The sequence below is a fragment of the Medicago sativa genome, chromosome 6 (genome assembly GCF_051527215.1).
Source record: "Medicago sativa cultivar Bolivia chromosome 6, Bolivia_mono, whole genome shotgun sequence".
Classification (NCBI taxonomy): Eukaryota; Viridiplantae; Streptophyta; class Magnoliopsida; order Fabales; family Fabaceae; genus Medicago; species Medicago sativa.
The window spans coordinates 97,302,165-97,326,664 of NC_140754.1; the positions used below are offsets into that span (position 1 = coordinate 97,302,165).

General features: G+C 33.3%; 1 protein-coding gene across 1 annotated transcript; it reads right to left on the minus strand.

Moving 5' to 3' along the window:
• Window positions 1-9,476: 9,476 nt before the first annotated feature.
• LOC146918691 (uncharacterized) lies at window positions 9,477-12,468 on the minus strand. Its single transcript, XM_085720305.1, has 4 exons — window positions 12,329-12,468; window positions 12,051-12,163; window positions 10,193-10,273; window positions 9,477-9,729 (listed from the first exon to the last, which is right to left on the minus strand). Exons 1-3 carry the CDS (start codon window positions 12,444-12,446, stop codon window positions 10,193-10,195), a joined length of 312 nt encoding a protein of 103 aa, XP_085576431.1. The 5' UTR covers window positions 12,447-12,468; the 3' UTR covers window positions 9,477-9,729.
• Window positions 12,469-24,500: the final 12,032 nt, after the last annotated feature.

Consider the following 24,500-nt stretch of genomic DNA (forward strand, 5'->3'; position numbering starts at 1 on the left):
ATCGACAACACTACCTTAATACCTTGAGCTAGTTTTTGGGGTTTATTTAGGCCTAATATTCACAATTTTGACATCATATCAAAATTTATCTTTAGACAGGGTGACTCACATTTGCTTGATATTGAGTTTATGCTCAATTCTGATAGACTTCATAATTTATAAGTCTCTGCAATTTTAGTTTTGAATTTTGTTATTTGTTGTAAACAACGGAATTTTAAACCGCGATTATTTTTCATTTTTTTATAACAAAATAAATTATGTAACATATATACTTTCTTTGGGAGTTTAGAGGAGAAAGGCTTTAGGGGGTGGGAAATAATGAAAAACAAAAAACAAAATTTTTCACATTAAATTTTTTAGACTATGTTAAATTAATTGCTTTTGATTATTATATTTTTAATTTTAAGAATATTATAACGACATTGATTGAATATATGAAGAATTTATATAAATCCTTCAATATCTTTCAATACAATTAATTTTAAGTTTGTAGTTTTTATTATTTTTATTTAATTTAATTTTGATTATTATGGTTTTGGACTTATTTAGAGAACAGAATTACAATAGTAAATAATGAGGAGAATTTCATTCAAAAACTTAAAATGAGGTGTGATGAACGTAAGAAACTACTGAAATTATTGCCTCAATTATGGTGTAAGGCATTTATTGCACATCCAGTCCTTTCTAGCCTTTTGAATGTCACGGGTGAAATGGTCTTTAGGGAGTCCCTCATTTATATTGTATTTTTCTTGTTTATGACCGAGTTTCAATGTTGTATGATTTATATTGCCTTTGGAAATGCTCTGGTTTAATTACAGGTAAAAACTGACCGAAAAATGACTTGAAAATGCTTTAAAATTATGCAGAACTCACTGTCTGCATAATTGTTTTCCTCGGCAGTTAACTACCGAGGTTTCCTCTGCAGTTAACTGCAGCCGGTTTTTGAATTCCTCGGCAGTTAACAGCCGAGGGGCATTTTCGTCTTTTATATGTGTTTCTCAACCAAACCAAATGTGTCAACAACAATTTTCTTATTATTATTAATAATGTTATTACATTGTTTGTATTAAATTTAAAAAAGAAAAAAAGAAAGAAAGAAAAAGAAAGAAATTAACTGTTACTCGTCTTCTTCACTGTAAACTAAAATCCTCTTCACTCACTCACTGGTCTAAAACCCTCTTCACTCACTCCTTCACTCGTTCACTTGATTATTCTCACAATCATTCTTTCCGCTCTCATTGCAACGGCGACTGCGTCGGAGTTGGCATCGGAGTCGGTGTCGTCCGACGACGTGAACGAACAGATGTATGACCTATTGATCACATCTGTTCCACGTAACACCACAGTCTTGGATTGGGTCAACATCGTCTCCAAGTCTTATATTCCCATGACTCTTTTCCTGCTGGTGGAATCCAATAATGAATCTACCCTTCACGATCCATCATTTCTTCCATTCCATGCAATCCCCTTTAAGGTTCGTTCTAATTCGTTTTTGGAATTCCCTCTTAACAACTGTGGTTAATTATACTGTTATAAAATGGAAAAAGGGTGAACCCGTTCCCAACAAGAGTGAGAAGGACAAGAATAAAAAGCGACTTACAACTGCCAATAACTTCTTTAATTGGTTCTACACCTCATCTAGAAAGGAGGAGTTGAAGAGAGATCAAGTTGTAGATATTATTATAAATATGTTGTGGTTTGATCCTATTAAATATCTACATAAGGATTTAGATGACAAACTATAATAATTAAATTGTCGAAAAGTAGCATATAATTTCCTTATGTATTATAACCATTCAATTAAATTGAACATTTTACCGAACCATATAAGAATAATAACAAATTGCAGAATTGAATCTTACCGAATAATAACCATTCAATTTAAAGTGGTTATCGTACAAATGGGTGTTGCCCTTGGTAAATCGTATGTAAGGTTGTTTTAATAATATGTTATTATATTAAAAAAAAACAAATGTAATCAATAAATATTCATTCAAAAAGAAAGAAAAAAACATAAGAGTTAAACAAAGATAAACAATAGAAATGAAATTTTCACATGGAACAACAAAAAAATAATGAGGGATGTAATAACTTGTTTACCTTCAATAACTTGTTGAACTTTCATAGATTGTTGACATTTAACAACAACATCAAAGTTACCAAACTGTTGAACACAAAAATCAAACAGAAATTGTCAACAACAAAAAAGATCAACAAAATATTTTAAAAACTAAATAAAGAAGTAATCAATGATTACATTTAACGGTGGAATGTTCATCATAGTCAGTAAAAAGTTAAGGAAGATTGTGGTGAAGTAAGGAAGAATAGTTTCAAAATTAAAAAGAAGCAATTATGAGTTTAGAAATAAAAACAAATAATATAAAGGGAATGAAGAGATGAGGGTAAAGATTGACTTAATACACTTTTTCTCATCTTTTGGTGATAAATTCTTTTTACAAACAAGCTCTCATGTACTAACAAGGGGGATTACAAAAATGTGTCTGGAGTTTTAAGAGAATGTTGGTTATATGATGGGAAATGTTCAACTAGTGGGTCATATACAATTTGGTGTATAGAACTTATATTAAAACAATTTTAGAGTTTAGGATTTGTACTTTAGTTGACTTGAAGATTGCAAACTGATGGGGACAAACCGCAATACAAACCATCTTAAGGGAAGATAGGTTAAATAAAATTATTTCTTTTCTCAACAAAGAATCTAAAACCATTTACAATACCATTGGTTCCAAACATAAACATCCTCTTATTTATATGATGATTGTTGTCGAGATCGTTAAAATGTTACAAAAATTTATCTTCAAACTTTGACAATTTAATTCATTAATCTAATTTCCTTATAATTGCAGTACTTTAAATAAAAGTCTGTGTATTGTTTTTGTTGTAGTCTAACATGAGATGAAAGTCCTTCTCAAGAAATCTAAATGCATTCCTTAATTTTTTTTTTTATTTGAAGCAATCATCTTGGGTATAGTTCATTCTTCGTTGTTAACATCTTAAACCATATAAGAATGTTTTCTTTGTTGAGGAATTTGATTGATTGTTTATAATAGAGAAATATTTACAAACAAAACTATATTTACCCAACACTTACACGCGCGCGAACACACACACACACACACACAAAACAATGTTCTTTCAATTCCTTTGAAAGAACAACTCAATTAAATTAAAGTTAAAATCTAACGTAAGTAAAATCAAACCAAACCAAACTAATTTCTTTAAAATCATTTCCACTTAAATGTGATATCAAACATAGATTAAATTAAATTAAAGTTGTATAAAAAACTAAAAATAGAAATTGTGGCGAGAGAAATTTTAGGAATTGCTACTTCTACATGAGATGTTATCGCTACATAGAAATAAACAACATTAATCTAAATCCAATTACCACTTGAACACTTAATTTTTTTTCTTTCTTTATTGTCTCTTTGAGCTCTTGCAACGTCCAATAGAAACTATGAGTGATATGCATGGTTGTTGAAAATGAGGGAAGATAGAATACTCTATTATTTTTCAAAATTTAATTAATCCGTTTAATTTGTTAAGTATTACAATAAAATATTGATAATAGAAACCTGAAATGTATTGTTCTTGCTTGTGTCTATTGTATGATGAACATCTCACTCAAAAAATTCAAACATGTCCACTGAACTTAGTTTCAAATTGTTACGATCTTTAAGCTTATTATGCATTGTAGATTGCCGGTATTTTAAATCGATTAATATTTCTTTTTGTTTTGGATTGTACAAATAAATTTGATTGTTAATAATTAAAAAATAATTGCAAACAAAACTACATATACAAAACATTTATATAACTACAAATTTTTTAATGGTATTTTAATGGTTGAATCATGTATAATTTGGTAAAAGATAATTTAGATGAATACATATTAGAGCTTAACATTAGTATTGGGTGACTTGAAGATCACAAAAAGATAGAGACAAATCACTTGTGTGTATAAACAATTTTAAGGTAAAAAATATTTGAATGAAAATTTTCTTTTCTCTGTTGTGAATGAAGTAACTTAAGTTGAAATTAACTCCATGTGACTTGATAATGATTTAAAATTTATTTTATTGTTGAGTGAAAGCATTTAATATAATATAGATATATTTTGTTGTTGAATGAAAGCATTTTGTTGTATCATTTTAATTTAAATAATTATACTCATCCAAACTTACATTCTAATTTAAGAAAGGTGGATTTGGCCTCAGTGAAATTAGGAGTTTTTCCCAGGTTTCAATGGAATTGAAGCATTGCTATTAATTTAGTAATAGAGTGAGACCATAAATGGAATTGTAATAGAATACTTGGGCGGGTCAATAATATCATACAAGATATTTAAATGAAAAATGAAATATTGTACTGTGATTCGAAATATAGTTCTAAATCATTGTATTAATGAATTATTATTGTACTATATAATATTATTTGGAACAAAATCTTTCATAATTTGATTTTGAATTCTCAACTTATACTTTTTTCGTTCCTTTTATCTTCTTCGCTTCAAATCATAAAATAGAAGAGTTAAGTGAATAAAAAAAAACCAAAGGAGGTTCATGGCCAAGGGTAAAGATATACGAATAATTGTTATTTTGAAATGTAGTAGTTGTGATAAAGAGAGTGTTAATAAGGAATCTAGGGGTATTTCTAGATATATTATTCAAAAGAATTGACACAATACACCTAGTCGATTGGAATTGAGAAAATTTTGTCCCTTTTGTTGCAAACATACGATTCACGTCGAGATAAAGAAATAGAGAAAATGGATTGCTTGTATGTCACCCTTAAGAGGTAAATTCTATAAATTATATTATATAAATTATATATATAACAATCTATAAATAGCATATATTTCCTTATATAACAAATATAAATATATATTAAAAAAATAAGAATATAAATAGAACAAATCCTTTTTTTTATAAGAAATGGGATTTTCGGTATAGGAATAAACGGTCAAAAAGAAGCAAAAGGTTGAGAAAAATAATAATTTTCCCTTCCCATTTTTAGGAGGGTTGAGAATCTTAGAATTTGAGATTGTGCCTAATACAACCTTACAAATTCGACTTGAAAAGTTATGATTACCCTCCACTTATAAATATTTATTCATGTCTTCTCTCAATCAATGTAATATTCTTTAACAAATAATCTCACACTCAACACTATTGGACGTGATGTGTGGATATAAAGGATAAGTATCCTAATAGCAGAAACCTGATAGCAAAAAAACGAGCAAGTACGAATCTTGGAGATGTCTCTGATACCATTATAGACTTTGTGATTGGGCTTAACATAACCCCCCAAAATCAACTTATAAGGTGATGATTGCCTCTACTTATAAATTCTTATTTGAACAATTTCCCAACCGATGTGGGACACATTAAGATAGCACTGTTGAAACCTTTGAGAATCCTTGAGGTGAGGTTTGTAGTAAGCTGGATTGATAGATAAGGATTTTATTGAAATAACTGATATATATATATATATATATATATATATATATATATATATATATATATATATATATATATATATTCGTTGACACCAAGTGTTAATCTTTAATTTGGCATCAAATCTTAACCATTGATTATGTTCAATCCAAGGGTCCTGAGTTATTCGTTAAACCCACTCACGTGAATCTTTCTCCCTTTCTACACCTAATCGGTACACTCACTTTGCTGAAAGACCAACAGTGAAATTATGATTCTTCTTGATCCCAAATTCTCAGCTACACAACCACCTCCTTGGATTAATACCCAACGAAGATAACAACTGTTGATTCTTGTGTGCACTGATGGCTAACATATCAATTTAATTCAAAGGGTTTCGATTTTACTAAACCAATAAATTGATTCAGATATGCACTTTTGTTTCCAACTAGGATAGCAAACCCGTACGATGCACAACTAATTCGCCAATTTTGAGTTTTTCTAAGATGTCTAATTCACACACGAGACGAATATGTACACAATTATGATGTTACTCGATGCAAGAAAATAAAAAAAAAATATAGGTCATCATCTACAAAAAGATGTTTACAACCAGGCCAATCCCACAGTTAATTAAACAGTAATTTACTTATTTTAGTTTTTTAACAAAATAAAACACAAGGTAAATACTAACTGATATTTAGTACCAAACAAATATATAAGAAAAGTTTACAATCAACCTAATTGAAGTAGATATAACGCCCTCACACACCATAAAACCAAAAAAGGTAACGCATCCAAAAACACAAAAATAAGTGTAGCAAAATGTGATCGAGGTTAATAAGTTGATTCAAATTCTGCATACGAACGCGGAGGCGTTAGGTCAAGAAATTAATTCAGCTAAATCAAAGGTGTATTTCAGCCGTAATATGAGCCCTGCGGCCCAAGAGGATCTAGCGCTCATCTTGGGGGTCCGGTTAGTGATGGGATCTGTAAAACATATGGGGATGTCAACGATGATTGGTAGGAGTAAATCAGATACCTTTGCGTATACTAAGAATCAGATTTGGCAGAAAATCAACTCTTAGAGAGGACGCGCATTGTCGAAAGTGGGTAAGAAAGTAATGATTAAGTCTGTGTTACAATCCATTCCCTCCTACATTATGAGTATTTACGTGCTTCCAAGAAAGATGATTAACGACATTGAGAGGATGTTGAATTCTTTCTAGTGGGGTGGTGTCGGAGGTAATGGTGGTATCAAATGGATGACATGGGAGAGTTTAACGTATCCTAAAGACCTTGGTTGTATGTTTTTTTTGTTGTTGCAATTTTCATGCTTTTAACTTGGCTATGGTCGCAAAGCAAGGGTGAAATTTCTTAACGAACCTGACATCATTGGTCTCTCAAATATTCAAAGCAAGATATTTTCCTAAAACATCTTTTCTTGATGCTAAGCTTGGTTTTAACCCAAGTTATGCTTGGCGGAGTATATGAATGTCGCAACAAGTTCTTTTAAGTGGATGTAGGTGGAGCATAAGTGATGGATCACACATCTGAGTTACAGGAGATCCTTGGCTGCGTAGTGAGGTTGGTAAATGGCTCCAAGCTCCTCAAAACCAAGGTGTGTATGATTTATTCATGTCCGATTTACTGATTGATGGAGGGAATGAATGAGATTTTGATAAGGTTACTGAATTGTTTTCTTCTGAAGGTGCGCATGCTGTTATTCAGACACCATTGTTTCCTTCAGTGCAAGAGAACAGAGTTGTGTGACAAGAGGAGAGTAATGGGTTGTATTCAGTAAGATCGAAGGTCAACTAATTTCATTAATTTAGTTTGACACTTGGTGTCAACTAATCTGACTCAGAAAAAGAAATCAAAAAAGAAAATAAGAAATAAATTTTGTATTGAAAATATAAACGTTTGACCTTTTAAAACATTGAATATCGTCTAAAAAAAACTTTTAAAGCATTGAATACACAATTTTCAAAACACTGCTTATATCTTTAGTTTTTTAACTTGTGAAATAAGATAGAAATTTCATGCGAGTGTGTGAATCAATTTGATTAGTATAATGATATTACGAGTTCGGATTTAGGATATTAATTAGTTTTTATATAAATTAAGGAATTTCCCTTAAAAAAAGAAGTTTAGGCATTAGATATGTTTTAGCATGTTGAGTTACATGTAAATTTATAGTCATGCTATTTTATATGAAGTATACATATATATTGCTAAAAAGTTTATGAGAGTAAAAGAAAGGTTTCAAATAGAATTGTGAATTTTAGGTAGCCACCAAAATGGTCTAAAAGGTAATAAGCAGTAGTGGCTTAACAAATTAATACATATGACAATAATTAAAGGTTATTAGAGAAAGTTGTTTCAATTATATGGCCCATAGGAATTGAATATATGAAATGAACTGAACTCTAACATGTACAATGAAACATATGATGAATATGCAATTTATATATGTTGAATATAATGATCTGATATATTATTGTCTGGACTGTTGTTATAGCAGGTACCAGATTCATAATGTTTAGCCGTTGAACTAAAATCTTCATTATTTAGTTCCTAAATTTGATATGATGGGATGACATATATGATATATTGGAGCTTCAAAGATCCTTAAGGTGACACAATGATCGTACATGTAAATGTGCAATTGTGTCTAAGCATTCACTCAATTTTTCTATGGGATAATTTTGTATGCACTAACTATAAAATTTGTTGCACGGCACACTATAGCGTCACTTTCTTAAGTTAGTTCCTAAAGTATCTCCAGAAATACATATGATATAATTTGATATGATTTATGTGTAAAAAAATATAAACTATCACTGCATTCAAATTAAATTATTTTTCTATTTCTCAATTGAAAAGTACGACGTCATTATGGATTTTACTACACTCAGAATTTTTTTTTTTTTTTACACAATTTTGTTACTACACTCAGAGCTTTAGTAACAAACTATGATATAATTTGATATGATTTATGTGTAAAAAAATATAAACTATCACTGCATTCAAATTAAATTATTTTTCTATTTCTCAATTGAAAAGTACGACGTCATTATGGATTTTACTACACTCAGAATTTTTTTTTTTTTACACAATTTTGTTACTACACTCAGAGCTTTAGTAACAAACTTTTCACATGTGAAAAAAAAAAGAGAAAATATATCTTGGGATATTTTTGCATCCGTTATATATATTGTGATCATAATGAAAAATTTAAATATTAAAACATATAAATTATTTTAATAGATATATAATAATTTCAATCATTGGTTCATAAATAAATCATCATTATGCCTAATGTTAATGTATTTTTTTTCCTGTCAAGTAGCATTGCGGCGAGAAATTAACATTTTAATTTAAGGTGAATAAATGAGATGTCCGGGGTTTGAATCCGATCCTTGCATATATTATGCAATGTCCCTAACAACTAAGATAAATTAACAAGGACGAAATTCGAGTATTAATTTAAAAATGAAAATGTTAATGTATTTTTTTTCCTGTCAAGTAACATTGTGGCTAGAAATTAACATTTTAATTTAAAGTGAATAAATGAGATGTCCGGGGTTTGAATTCGATCCTTGCATATATTATGCAATGTCCCTACCAACTAAGATAAATTAACAAGGACGAAATTCGAGTATTAATTTAAAAATGAAAATATAATGGTGAGTGTGTGTATGTCAAAATCAATAAACCCCATTATAAATAATGAAATAAAACTTGTCAAAAGAATAATGAAATAAATAAAAATAGATATAATTCATTACATCTAAATAAAATTGAGTAAAAATGTGTACTTAGTTTCATAATGTCACGTGCTTCAAAGATTGTTCCTTTTTTGTGTGACAAATGCTCCACGATTGTTTTTTTGTTTTGTTTGTCTCATTGCTCTAAAATAAAAAGAGCTTGTTTGATTAAGCTTTCAATCACAGACTAATTATTGTTGAAGTATGTGACTGTTGCTAATCCTAAGCAGAGATTTTTTTGACACCATCGAAGATCAAACTTGAAAATACATAGATTTTAGTGTGTTCTAGAATTGAGTTTACATCCTCTTGATTAGTTGGCAAGCCTCTAATACAATTAACAAAATATATGAAATGTTACATCCTCTTTAATTGCTATACTATCATGATCACATATTCATCTTCCTTTAATTTGTTGGAGAAGAAAAGCTGAGGTCTAATCCAATATTCATTCCATTGTAAGCAATTGGAGCATACATCCACATATCTTCAGAGCTTAGAAGCTGTTTCATCCAAATAAATAAATAAATTAATCATTATCTTTTGCATGTAAAAAGCTGAAAAATTAATATCATATTTGGATATAGAATAATGAAGGTTCTCAAATAGTTAACTTGTTTAGATTATGTAATGTAATCTCCTAAAATCTTGAACTAAAAATTTAGTCAAGAATGATGTCCTTAAAGTACTTGTAATTAAATTCGATCTCACTGTAATAAACTATAGGAATTAGATGACAATTGAATTATTTTTCATCTGATCATTCTACCATGGTTACAAGTTCTTGACAAAAGCTGAATGCAATAATGGAAGTGTTATATTATACAACACAGACATCAAAGATGATATATTATGTGTCTTGCTCCCTGAATCCACATATTAACTTTGTGTACTTGAACTGATGTTCAATAAGCTAAATAAGCTATGGAAAATTTGTAATTACAATGAGATTATGCCATATCATACCTAGCGCAACTTTTTCATGCGTTTAGAGGGACGCGTTGGCTCCTTTTTTGATTCCTCCAGAGGCTTTAAGTCAATAAACGGCTGAAACAATTGAGACAAATAACTAGTATAATCAACTACATTGAAACACTATAACCAATTATGGCTTCAAATTTATATGATAGTGCTTATTGTTCTAAGAAATATTACCCAAACAAAGCCTTTGTAATGGGTAATATTTCTTAGAACAATACTAAACATAGATCATCTAAAGTCATCACAGTATTCACCATATGATCACAGCTTATCTTACTACTTTCCACGACATTTCACAACATAATGAAGGTAATGTGATTATAAGGGATGTGTATCAAGCATTACCCTCTTTCTAATACCACTAAAATGCTAACAAGAAACAACTTACAGCCTGTGTTGGATCGACTTATTTAACATATTTACTGACATGAGTACTCGTCAAACTATTTGGAAGAGCTTATGAAGACAATAATGACATGTTCATAAGTTGTTTTCATCTTACATCGATAAAGGTTCTGTTTGGATAAACAACTTTATTAAGCACTTAAGCATAAACACTTATCATCTAAGCCCCTATTGGATAAACAATTTAATTTGCAGCTTAGAGCACAAGCTCTTATCATGATAAGTACTTATGTATAAGCTTATTCTATAACTAACAAAATAATAAAATTATATTGTTTTCATATTAGCTATAAGCTGTTTTCATAAGCTATGTTGGAGAGCTTATGAAAATCAGTTGAAAACAACTTATAAACGTGCCATAGCCTGTTTTCGTAAGTTATTCCAAACAGTCTCAGAAGTGCTTATGTCAGTGGATAAGTTCAAATAAGCAATCCAAACAGGGCCTAACTGCTTATGTATACGCTATAACATAAGATAAAATAAAGTCAAATTGTTATCATATAAGCAATAAGTTGTTTTTATGAGTTATCCTGGAGAGCATATGAAAATAAATTGAAGAGCAGGTCATAAGTTATTTTCATAAGCTCTCCCAAGTCCAAACAACCTCACAAGTGGTTATGTTAATAGATAAGCTCAAATAAGTCAATCCAAACAGGCTCAAACTCTCTAGAATAGCTCACGAAAACAACTTATAACTTATATGACAACATTTTGACTTTATACTATCATATCGTATCCAATACATAAGCACTTACATAAAACGTATTTACGCTTACGTGCTTAATTAAGCTATTTATCATAATAGGGCATTATTAGTTTATGAAATCAATGAAAGTAAATGTAATACTAATGTCATGTCCCTACACTGTTTTCACCTTACTTCCACAAGCTCTCTAGGATAGCTTATGAAAATATCTTCTAACTTATATGAAAAAAATTGACATTATAATATCATAGATTATACACATGCACTTACATGAAACACGTTTATGCTATAAACACCTAATTAAGCTATTTATCCAAAGTTTCAAACCGGGCATTATTAGTTTCTAAATTCTATGTGAGATTGTTTGAAAGAACTTACGAAAACAACTTATGACATGTTCATAAGTTGTTTTCATCTTATTTTGGTACAGTCGCCAAGATAGTTTATGAAATCAGTTTATAACTCTCATATGAAAAAAATTTAACTTTACTTTATCTTTTACTATAGACATAGCTTATATACATAAGCACTTATGCTATAAGTTGCAACTAAGGTGTTTATCCAAACATAGCCAATATATAAATCTAACAAGTCATGTGTTTTCAAATACATTACATGGTGTGGCAACACATGATTGGATGCATGTGTAAAATGATTTTGATTTTACACCAACAGTGCAAATAAATTAAATTCATATATAAAGGGATATAAAAGAGTGGATTTGAATGTAACCTCTTCCCATTTAGTTTGAAGTTCCAAAAGTTCTTGACAATATTGAAGACATTCAGCATGATATGCAGCAGCTAAGTCTTTGATCAAAGCTTTTCTTTTGATGATACCAACCACTTCAATTCAACAAAAAATAATCAAAAGTTAAATTTTTTAATCACTAATCAAATCCTAAACTCATAATTGCAATGTATGAAATTGAAACCCTAAATTCAGTAAAACTCAATTGTGCGAGAAAATTGAAAATTGAAAAGAGAATGGAAGGAAAGAAGGAAAGTTACTTCGACTGGGATCAAATGGTAATGGTGGGTCGGAAGGTGGAGGGAGATTTTGCTCTTGCTCTTGATCTTGTTCTTCTATTTTTGAGGGATGCTCTTGTTCTTCTTCTTCTTCCGCCATTGATGAAGCTTCTGCGAGTTCTAATAATAAATGTTGTAGTTATTGTAAATTTATATAGATGGGCTTTCTTTTGGGCTTTTCTATGGGCTTAAGACTAAATTTGGCATTTTGGATTTGCAACAACTTAAATCTTGCTTTTCTAGCCTCCCTATTGCTTCCTAGAACCCCTAAATTCCAATTTTGCCCCTAGGTTATTCAAAAAAAAAATGGTTTATGAGGAAAAAAAAATACATGTTTAGGAAACAATTTGGTTGATTTTTTCTAGGGTTAACCCTTTGGTTTATGAGGAAAAGAACCCTAGTAATCTGAAGTTCGGTCATAAGGTAAATAAAGCCGGGTCAAGAATTGTTTTCATCAGAAATTGAATTTAGGTTCTCTAAAGCGATTCGTCTTTGAAAAAACTCATTAACTATTTGAGTCCAATCACTTGATTAATTTGAATGATTTGTAATATATAAAAACACATTATCTTAAATATAAGATGAAATCATAGTGTTCGACCATGCAGATTGAAAAAGATTTTTATTATAATATTTTTTACTATCAATTTGATATTCACTTCTAAAATCGATATTATTTAAAATACTAACACATTCAATCTCCATTCTCTCCTAAATTATTCAACAGTAATAGTAATACAACAACAACAACAATAGTAATATTTGCAAATTTAGATTCTCTATAATAATCAAATTACTAACTAAATGTTGAACTTTTGACTAGTTGAACCCGTTATATTCCTTTGGTGTATGTTTTTGTGCCATTAAAATACAAGACTATGTTGAGTCACACACTCCAAACATGTTCATAACTAGATCATGCTTTCTAAACGTACTTAATTTCTAATTTTCTATCATACATATGCTTTTTTTATTATATAATTATTTTCAATTGTGCTTGTATCATACTTCAATGTTAAAAGTAAATGTATATAATATTATGTAAAAAAAGTGATCAACAAATAGATATGAATCTTGATGCACAATATAAAATATTCATTGGTATCAATAATTGATTATTGTATGAGTGGATGAATCAAGAATGGATCCTGATAATAGGTGATAAAAGTATAAACTATTGAAATGATTGGAACATATTAAGGAATTTTTTTAGTGTGTATGCCGAATACAACTCCCAATTTCCCCATCTATACAAAATGATTATTGCTTAATTTCTGTTGCTAATCTTGACTTAAGGAAAGTAATAACTCTTTGCAAAATTAAAAGGCCATGAAGGATTAAAAAAATGGCGTGACATAGCTATCAAGATCCTTGGCATCCACCAAAGTAGAACCTTTGGATTGAGACAAGTTATAGGATGCAAATGTTGCAAATTTATTGGAGTGGAATTATTTATTGAGTAACAAAGTGCTTGTACATTGGACATTTTTAGTAAAAATTTCATCCAGCTACTTGATAATTTAGTGATGTAATCTATCTTTTCAGTATAAGTGGGCACATTGTCCCTATAATTTTCTCTTATGAAATGTGATTGATCATGATAAAAGAGCCTATAAGTGAAAAATTAATCTTAATTATGTATCATTGTTTATATTTATTTGATTGATTGTGACTTGTGAACTAACCTAACCCGTTCTTTACTTGTTTTATTTTATTTTATATTATGTTATTTACACCCTATGTATGAAAGCAGTGAATAATTTTTTTTTTTGTACAAAAACGGTGCTTCTTTTTTCCTTATTATGCTCAAAAACTAAATTTTTAGTGTTTGATATGGCTAATGACTAGATGCATGTATATCTCAATTTGGTTTGGTACTATGATATGTGCAAACATAAGCAAATTAGTAATGTGCTTAAAATTAAATTAATTGAATTTTATACGCTTTTGTACCTAACAAGTGGAGTGTAAAAAGCTTGGTACGTTGGAAATGTTAAAGAGACTTGTATCTAATTTTAAAAGTTAGCTCAAACGATGAAGGTAATCAATCATATTTATACACTCAATAACTCATGAATCTGAGTAATATGAAACTAATAATAAATTATAAACAACTTCAAAACCAACTTCAACACTCATCCTCACGTCTAACGTAGGCCTAAGTTCAATTCCCACATTGCAATCCTTAACCCGACTCTCATACCATATTAAATATATTTGAATCTCATCTCAAAAGATAACTCAAACTATGAGAGTACTTAAACATATTCATACATTCAATAGTTCAGGAACCTAAGCAATGTAGAACTAATAACAAACTACAAGCAACTTAAAAACTAGCTTCAACAGAAAAAAGTTGGTATAAAATAAATGGTACCTCAAGAGAATATATCATACAATGTTATGGACGAGAGAGCATAATGCGAAAGATATGTCAAGTTTTTTGAATTGGATGCAAAGTTTATGGTGAATAGTTTTTACTTTTTGAGATCGAGTCTTAGAAGTTTGTAGAACTTTATTTAGTCTTTATTTTTAAAAATTTTACGTTGAGTTTACTATAAGATGATCAAATACAAGGGTATTTAAGTCTAAATTTAACACAGGTATTTTCTTCCCTCCAGATCTTTACATGTGGAGGGGTGCTAAAATTAGCCATCAATATTAGCATAGTCACCAATTCTCAACGACTGCATGTTCTTCTTTTAGACTATCAATATTCTCTGAAAACTATGACTATTTTTAGGGGTGACGGCTAGGATGAGGTAGCTAATAGGTCCCTCACCGGTGAGGGAGTAAAAAATACCATTGGATTAGATATGTGGTCTAGATTAAACATAAGGAACACAGATATCTCTCCACACTCTAACACATCCAACAAGAACATAACTGTCCCACATTCAGATATTTTAAGATCCAAACTTCTTTCTTCCCCACTCCCCATCGTCGGCGACCTCTCCGGCACAGCTTACCGGCGTTCAATAAACAATATTTGTGCAGGTTCGAAGGCATAGTTATGGTTTACGACAACAAAGACATATACATTTAAACTCAAAACCCAAAGTTCAACAAAAACCATCGAAATCCTCCTTGTTATAGTGTAAACCCATCGTGTAGTGTAAACCCATCGTGGAGCCATCTCTGTTGCAAATTGAATAACTATTGATATAAAATTTGATTGTGTTTTCTTTCTATTTTATTTTGGTATCATCAATGGCCTACTTTCATGCTAATTTTTTCTGGAATTTTGGGAAATTTTATTTGAAATTAAAATTTTAGATTCCACACTTTGAGTATATAAAATGCAGAAAATTGCATGAAACAAAACAAAAAAGGTTTTTGGTTCATGACTAAGTGTTCAAATTCAATTGTTCAAATTCAATTTTTGGAGTTAAAATGGCTTAAAGCCATGGTTTTTCGTTCCGGGTAACGTGGGTTTTCAACCGGGTCGTTATGACCCGTCTGGAGCTTGAAGAAGCAGAATTAAAACAAAAATTAATAATAATTGAGGCATGGCAGGAATCGAACACAAAAACAAAACCTCATCCAAGAATGACGGAAAGAAACTGTCATGCCAGCTGCACCAAGCGCACCACTTGTACTTTAAAACCTTTTATTTTTATTTAACTACTGTAAATAGTTTTTTTATTTAAAGGACCGCTAAAAGATATGAAACTGAATTCTGTCTCTAATTTTAGTCTCAAACTTTGGTTAAACCATTATTGTTCTGGATACTAATATCAATTCAATTTAGTGTGGGTTTGACATAATTGATTGTGACAATTTTTTTTTTAAGGAAAAAAAATACGATGTTGTGCAATGGACATATGTCTTTTTCAACTGAAAAAAAAGTTACATTTTTTTGGTCCGTTAATTAAGTCATATATATTATATCAACTGACAAATTTCTTTCATAAAAATAATTAGCTAAAAAAATATTATTTTTTGAAGTTAATTAAACTATTCATCTTTCATAACTTAAGTTGGATTTGAAAGGAAAAAATTGAAAGTTAGAACAAACCACACGTTTTTGACCAAAAAAAAAAAGAACAAACCACACGTGATCTTTTGTCTTTTGTTTACAAGAGAGAATTGATTGCGGCAAGAAGCAGATAGGGGGAGAAGCTTCGCTTAGGATCAATTTAATTATAAAGAACAAAACGTCATTTTAACCATTAAAATCAAGTTAAATTCTCCAAAAATGTTTTTGGTCCACACTAACGTGGAATAAAAACATTATTAAAATGGCATAAACGACCTTCTTAGACCTAAAATGATGCATAAACTTGAATTTCTCAAAACAGGTTCACGGATGTATGTCATACGGACGAACTATCCCCGCGGAAACTAGTCAACTTAGGAACTAGTTTACTCCGAGGGCCTAAATGTGCCTATCATCTGAAAGGCTACAGGTACATTCAATCCAACCGTTCAAAATAACCTTCTTAGACCTAAAAGGATGCAGAAACTTGAATTTCTCATATCGGGTTCACGGAGGTATGTCATCCGGACGAACTATCCCCTCGGAAACTAGTCAACTTAGGAACTAGTTTACTCCGGGAGCCTAAACGTGTCTATCATCTGAAAGGCTACAGGTACATTCAATCCAACCGTTCAAAATAACCTTCTTAGACCTAAAAGGATGCAGAAACTTGAATTTCTCAGATCGGGTTCACGGAGGTATGTCATCCGGATGAACTATCCCCTCGGAAACTAGTCAACTTAGGAACTAGTTTACTCTGGGGGCCTAAACGCGCCTATCATCGGAAAGGCTACAGGTACATTCAATCCAACCGTTCAAAATAACCTTCTTAGACCTAAAAGGATGCAGAAACTTGAATTTCTCAGATCGGGTTCACAGAGGTATGTCATCCGGATGAACTATCCCCTCGGAAACTAGTTAACTTAGGAACTAGTTTACTCCAGGGGCCTAAACGTGCCTATCATCTGAAAGGATACAGGTACATTCAATCCGACCGTTCAAAATAACCTTTTTAGACCTAAAAGGATGCAGAAACTTGAATTTCTCAGATCAGGTTCACGGAGGTATGTCATCCGGATGAACTATCCCCTCGAAAACTAGTCAACTTAGGAACGAGTTAACTCTAGGGGCCTAAATGTGCCTATCATCTAAAAGGCAACATGTACAATCAATCCGACCATTCAATATTACCTTATTAGACCTAAAATGATGCAGAAACTTGATTTTCTCAGATCGGGTTCACGGATGTATCTTATTCGGACGAACTATCGCCTCGGAAACTAGTCATCTTAGGAACTAGTTTACTCCGGGGGCCTAAACGTGCCTATCATCTGAAAGGCAACAGGCACAGACAATACGACCATTTAAATGATAGGCACGTTTTGAACGGTCGGATTGACTGTGCCTGTTGCCTTTCAGATGATAGGCACCTTTAGGTCCCCGGAGTTAACTAATTCCTAAGTTGACTAGTTTTCGAGGGGATAGTTTGTCCGGATGACATACCTCCGAGAACCCGATCTGAGAAATTCAAGTTTCTGCATCCTTTTAGGTCTAAGAATGTCATTTTGAACGGTCGGATTGACTGTGCATGTTGCCTTTCAGATGATAGGCACGTTTAGGTCCCCGGAGTAAACTAGTTCCTAAGCTGACTAGTTTTCGAGGGGATAGTTCGTTCGGATGACATACCACCGAGAACCCGATCTGAGAAATTCAAGTTTCTGCATCCTTTTAGGTCTAAGAAGGTCATTTTGAATGGTTGGATTGACTGTGCCCGTTGCCTTTCAGATGATAGGCACGTTTAGGTCCCCGAAGTAAACTAGTTCCTAAGCTTACTAGTTTTCGAGGGGATAGTTCGTTCGGATGACATACCTCCGAGAACCCGATCTGAGAAATTCAAGTTTCTGCATCCTTTTTGGTCTAAGAAGGTCATTTTGAACGGTTGGATTGACTATGCCTATTTCCTTTCAGATGATAGGCACGTTTAGGTCCCCGGAGTAAACTACTTCCAAAGATGACTAGTTTTTGAGGGGATAGTTTGTCCGGATGACATACCTCCGAGAACCTGATCTGAGAAATCCAAGTTTCTGCATCCTTTTAGGTCTAAGAAGGTCATTTTGAATGGTTGGATTGACTGTGCCCGTTGCCTTTCAGATGATAGACACGTTTAGGTCCCCGGAGTAAACTAGTTCCCGGGCTTACTAGTTTTCGAGGGGATAGTTCGTTTGGATGACATACCTCCGAGAACCCGATCTGAGAAATTCAAGTTTTTGCATCCTTTTTGGTCTAAGAAGGTCATTTTGAACGGTCGGATTGACTATCTTTGATGCCTTTCAGATGATACGCACGTTTAGGTCCCCAGAGTAAACTAGTTCCTAAGATGATTTGAGGGCATAGTTCGTCCGGATGACATACCTCCGAGAACCCGATCTATGAAATTCAAGTTTCTGCATCCTTTTAGGACTAAGAAGGTCATTTTGAACGGTCGGATTGAATGTGCATGTTGCCTTTCAGATGATAGGCACGTTTAGGTCCCCGAAGTTAACTAGTTCCTAAGGTGACTAGTTTCCGAGGGGATAGTTCGTGCGGATGACATACCTTCGAGAACCCGATCTGAGAAATTCAAGTTTCTGCATCCTTTTAGGACTAAGAAGGTCATTTTGAACGGTCGGATTGAATGTGCATGTTGCCTTTCAGATGATAGACACGTTTAGGTCCCCGAAGTTAACTAGTTCCTAAGGTGACTAGTTTCCGATGGGATAGTTCGTCCGGATGACATACCTTCGAGAACCCGATCTGAGAAATTCAAGTTTCTGCATCCTTTTTGGTCTAAGAATGTCATTTTGAACGGTCAGATTGACTGTGCCTGTTGCCTTTCAGATGATAGGCAGTTTAGGTCCCCGGAGTAAACTAGTTCCTAAGCTTCCTAGTTTTCGAGGGGATAGTTCGTCCGGATGACATACCTCCGAGAACCAGATCTGATAAATTCAAGTTTCTGCATCCTTTTTGGTCTAAGAAGGTCATTTTGAATGGTCGGATTGAATGTGCATGTTGCCCGTTAGATGATAGGCACGTTTAGGTCCCCGGAGTAAACTAGTTCCTATGCTGACTAGTTTTCGAGGGGATAGTTCGTTCGGATGACATACCACCGAGAACCCGATCTGAGAAATTCAAGTTTCTACATCCTTTTAGGTCTAAGAAGGTCATTTTGAATGGTTGGATTGACTGTGCCCGTTGCCTTTCAGATGATAGGCACGTTTAGGTCCCCGGAGTAAACTAGTTCCTAAGCTTACTAGTTTTCGAGGGGATAGTTCGTTCGGATGACATACCTCCGAGAACCCGATCTGAGAAATTCAAGTTTCTGCATCCTTTTAGGTCTAAGAAGGTCATTTTGAATGGTTGGATTGACTGTGCCCGTTGCCTTTCAGATGATAGACACGTTTAGGTCCCCGGAGTAAACTAGTTCCCGAGCTTACTAGTTTTCGAGGGGATAGTTCGTTTGGATGACATACCTCCGAGAACCCGATCTGAGAAATTCAAGTTTCTGCATCCTTTTTGGTCTAAGAAGGTCCTTTTGAACGGTCGGATTGACTATCTTTGTTGCCTTTCAGATGATACGCACGTTTAGGTCCCCAAAGTAAACTAGTTCCTAAGATGATTTGAGGGCATAGTTCGTCCGGATGACATACCTCTGAGAACCCGATCTATGAAATTCAAGTTTCTGCATCCTTTTAGGACTAAGAAGGTCATTTTGAACGGTCGGATTGAATGTGCATGTTGCCTTTCAGATGATAGGCACGTTTAGGTCCCCGAAGTTAACTAGTTCCTAAGGTGACTAGTTTCCGAGGGGATAGTTCGTCCGGATGACATACCTTCGAGAACCCGATCTGAGAAATTCAAGTTTCTGCATCCTTTTAGGAATAAGAAGGTCATTTTAAACGGTCGGATTGAATGTGCATGTTGCCTTTCAGATGATAGACACGTTTAGGTCCCCGAAGTTAACTAGTTCCTAAGGTGACTAGTTTCCGAGGGGATAGTTCGTCCGGATGACATACCTTCGAGAACCCGATCTGAGAAATTCAAGTTTCTGCATCCTTTTTGGTCTAAGAATGTCATTTTGAACGGTCAGATTGACTGTTCCTGTTGCCTTTCAGATGATAGGCAGTTTAGGTCCCCGGAGTAAACTAGTTCCTAAGCTTTCTAGTTTTCGAGGGGATAATTCGTCCGGATGACATACCTCCGAGAACCCGATCTGAGAAATTCAAGTTTCTGCATCCTTTTTGGTCTAAGAAGGTCATTTTGAATGGTCGGATTGAATGTGCATGTTGCCTGTTAAATGATAGGCACGTTTAGGTCCCCGGAGTAAACTAGTTCCTAAGCTGACTAGTTTTCGAGGGGATAGTTCGTTCGGATGACATACCACCGAGAACCCGATCTGAGAAATTCAAGTTTCTACATTCTTTTAGGTTTAAGAAGGTCATTTTGAATGGTTGGATTGACTGTGCCCGTTGCCTTTCAGATGATAGGCACGTTTAGGTCCCCGGAGTAAACTAGTTCCTAAGCTTACTAGTTTTCGAGGGGATAGTTCGTTCGGATGACATACCTCCGAGAACCCGATCTGAGAAATTCAAGTTTCTGCATCCTTTTTGGTCTAAGAAGGTCATTTTGAACGGTTGGATTGACTGTGCCTATTTCCTTTCAGATGATAGGCACGTTTAGGTCCCCGGAGTAAACTAGTTCCAAAGATGACTAGTTTTTGAGGGGATAGTTTGTCTGGATGACATACCTCCGAGAACCCGATCTGAGAAATTCAAGTTTTTACATCCTTTTAGGTCTAAGAAGGTCATTTTGAATGGTTGGATTGACTGTGCCCGTTGCCTTTCAGATGATAGACACGTTTAGGTCCCCGGAGTAAACTAGTTCCCGAGCTTACTAGTTTTCGAGGGGATAGTTCGTTTGGATGACATACCTCCAAGAACCCGATCTGAGAAATTCAAGTTTCTGCATCCTTTTTGGTCTAAGAAGGTCCTTTTGAACGGTCGGATTGACTATCTTTGTTGCCTTTCAGATGATACGCACGTTTAGGTCCCCGGAGTAAACTAGTTCCTAAGATGATTTGAGGGCATAGTTCGTCCGGATGACATACCTCCGAGAACCCGATCTATGAAATTCAAGTTTCTGCATCCTTTTAGGACTAAGAAGGTCATTTTGAACGGTCGGATTGAATGTGCATGTTGCCTTTCAGATGATAGGCACGTTTAGGTCCCCGAAGTTAACTAGTTCCTAAGGTGACTAGTTTCCGAGGGGATAGTTCGTCCGGATGACATACCTTCGAGAACCCGATCTGAGAAATTCAAGTTTCTGCACCCTTTTTGGTCTAAGAAGGTCATTTTGAACGGTCGAATTGATTGTGCATGTTGCCTTTTAGATGATAGGCACGTTTAGGTCTCCAGAGTAAACTAGTTCCTTAGCTGACTAGTTTTCGAGGGGATAGTTCGTTCGGATGACATACCTCCGAGAACCCGATCTGAGAAATTCAAGTTTCTGCATCCTTTTAGGTCTAAGAAGGTCTTTTTGAACGGTTGGATTGACTGTGCCCGTTGCCTTTCAGATGATAGACACGTTTAGGTCCCCGGAGTAAACTAGTTCCCGAGCTTACTAGTTTTCGAGGAGATAGTTCGTTCGGATGACACACCTCCGAGAACCCGATCTGAGAAATTCAAGTTTCTGCATCCTTTTAGTTCTAAGAAGGCCATTTTGAACGGTTGGATTGACTGTGCCTGTTGCCTTTCAGATGATAGGCACGTTTAGGTCCCCGGAGTAAACTAGTTCCTAAGATGACTAGTTTTTGAGGGGATAGTTCGTCCGGATGACATACCTCCGAGAACCCGATCTATGAAATTCAAGTTTCTACATCCTTTTAGGACTAAGAAGGTCATTTTGAACGGTCGGATTGAATGTGCATGTTGCCTTTCAGATGATAGGCACGTTTAGGTCCCCGAAGTTAACTAGTTCCTAAGGTGACTAGTTTCCGAGGGGATAGTTTGTCCGGATGACATACCTCCGAGAACCCGATCTGAGAAATTCAAGTTTCTGCATCCTTTTTGGTCTAAGAAGGTCATTTTGAACGGTCGGATTGACTGTGCCTGTTGCCTTTTAGATGATAGGCAATTTGGGTCCCCGTAGTAAACTAGTTCCTAAGCTTACTAGTTTTCGAGGGGATAGTTCGTCTAGATAACATACCTTCGAGAACCCGATCTGAGAAATTCAAGTTTCTGCACCCTTTTTGGTCTAAGAAGGTCATTTTGAACGGTCAGATTGATTATGCATGTTGCCTTTTAGATGATAGGCACGTTTAGGTCTCCGGAGTAAACTAGTTCCTAAGCTGACTAGTTTTCGAGGGGATAGTTCGTTCGGATGACATACCTCCGAGAACCCGATCTGAGAAATTCAAGTTTCTGCATCCTTTTAGGTCTAAGAAGGTCTTTTTGAACGGTTGGATTGACTGTGCCTATTGCCTTTCAGATGATAGGCACGTTTAGGTCCCCGGAGTACACTAGATCCCGAGCTTACTAGTTTTCGAGGGGATAGTTCGTTCTGATGACACACCTCCGAGAACCCGATTTGAGAATTTCAAGTTTCTGCATCCTTTTAGTTCTAAGAAGGTCATTTTGAACGGTTGGATTGACTGTGCCTGTTGCCTTTCAGATGATAGGCACGTTTAGGTCCCCGGAGTAAACTAGTTCCTAAGATGACTAGTTTTTGTGGGGATAGTTCGTCCTGATGACATACCTTCGAGAACCCGATCTATGAAATTCAAGTTTCTGCATCCTTTTAGGACTAAGAAGGTCATTTTGAACGGTCGGATTGAATGTGCATGTTGCCTTTCAGATGATAGGCACGTTTAGGTCCCCTAAGTTAACTAGTTCCTAAGGTGACTAGTTTCCGAGGGGATAGTTTGTCCGGATGACATACCTCCGAGAACCCGATCTGAGAAATTCAAGTTTCTGCATCCTTTTAGGTCTAAGAATGTCATTTTGAACGGTCGGATTGACTGTGCCTATTGCCTTTCAGTTGATAGGCACGTTTAGGTCCCCGGAGTAAACTAGTTCCTAAACTTACTAGTTTTCGAGGGGATAGTTCGTCCGGATGACATACCTCTGGGAATCTGATATGAGAAATGCTTAATTGAACATAACCTAAAATAAATAAAAAATTTGAACACATATAATTGATAAAATTTAAAAGAAATATAATTTAGTCTCATAACTTAATTTTAATTTTTATTTTAAATTGTAATGACAATAGATTGTGTGTTTAAATAAATTTTATTTATTTTTCTTCTTCAAAAAAAATAAATTTTATTTAAATTTTTGCCTATGTTATTCAAAAGTCTTTTTTTTATACTATATATATCTATCCTACTATGAATTAAATGATGCATTAATTGATTCCTTAAAAAAGAATTAATTATTTTAATTGCCATTCAATACAGTTAATGAAATCTAAAATATTTCAAATTCATAAGTTACAGTGTTGAAATCGTGTTGCAGCTTACAACTTTTCATTTTAGTCCGTTTAAAATTTTTCTTCAACTTTAAGTCCATAAAAAAATTTCATGTTCACTTTTGGTCCCTCTTTTAAAGTAAATTCATATGTAGAATTCATATTTTTGTATAAAATTTTGAAAAAAAATTCATAATATTATAAGTATCTCTCCCAAAAAAAAATTAGAATTTTTTAACAAAACATGAATTTAATATGAATTTTTATATTTTTGATAGGTAAAAATTCATATTTAATTTGTGTTTTGTTAAAAAATTTATTTATTTTTACAAAAATCTACAAATTCCTGCATATTTTCATTAAAAAAGAAAATACAAAAATTAACTTTAAAATAAGAACCAAAAGTAGTGATTGAAAATTTTATAGTGACTAAAAATTGAACGAAAATTTTAGAGAGAATAAAACGAAAAATTTATATATTTATAGAAATCAAAAACATATTTAACCATAAAATTTATCATTTATGTAAGTGTGGTCGTATAAAATTTATTTAGGGTTGTGTATGTTTAAGACTTGGTATGTATAAAAATCCAATACAAAATGAATTAAATGATCAAATTCAAATTTTGTAATAGACGTTAAATAATATATAAATCCAAGTGTAACCAAAAT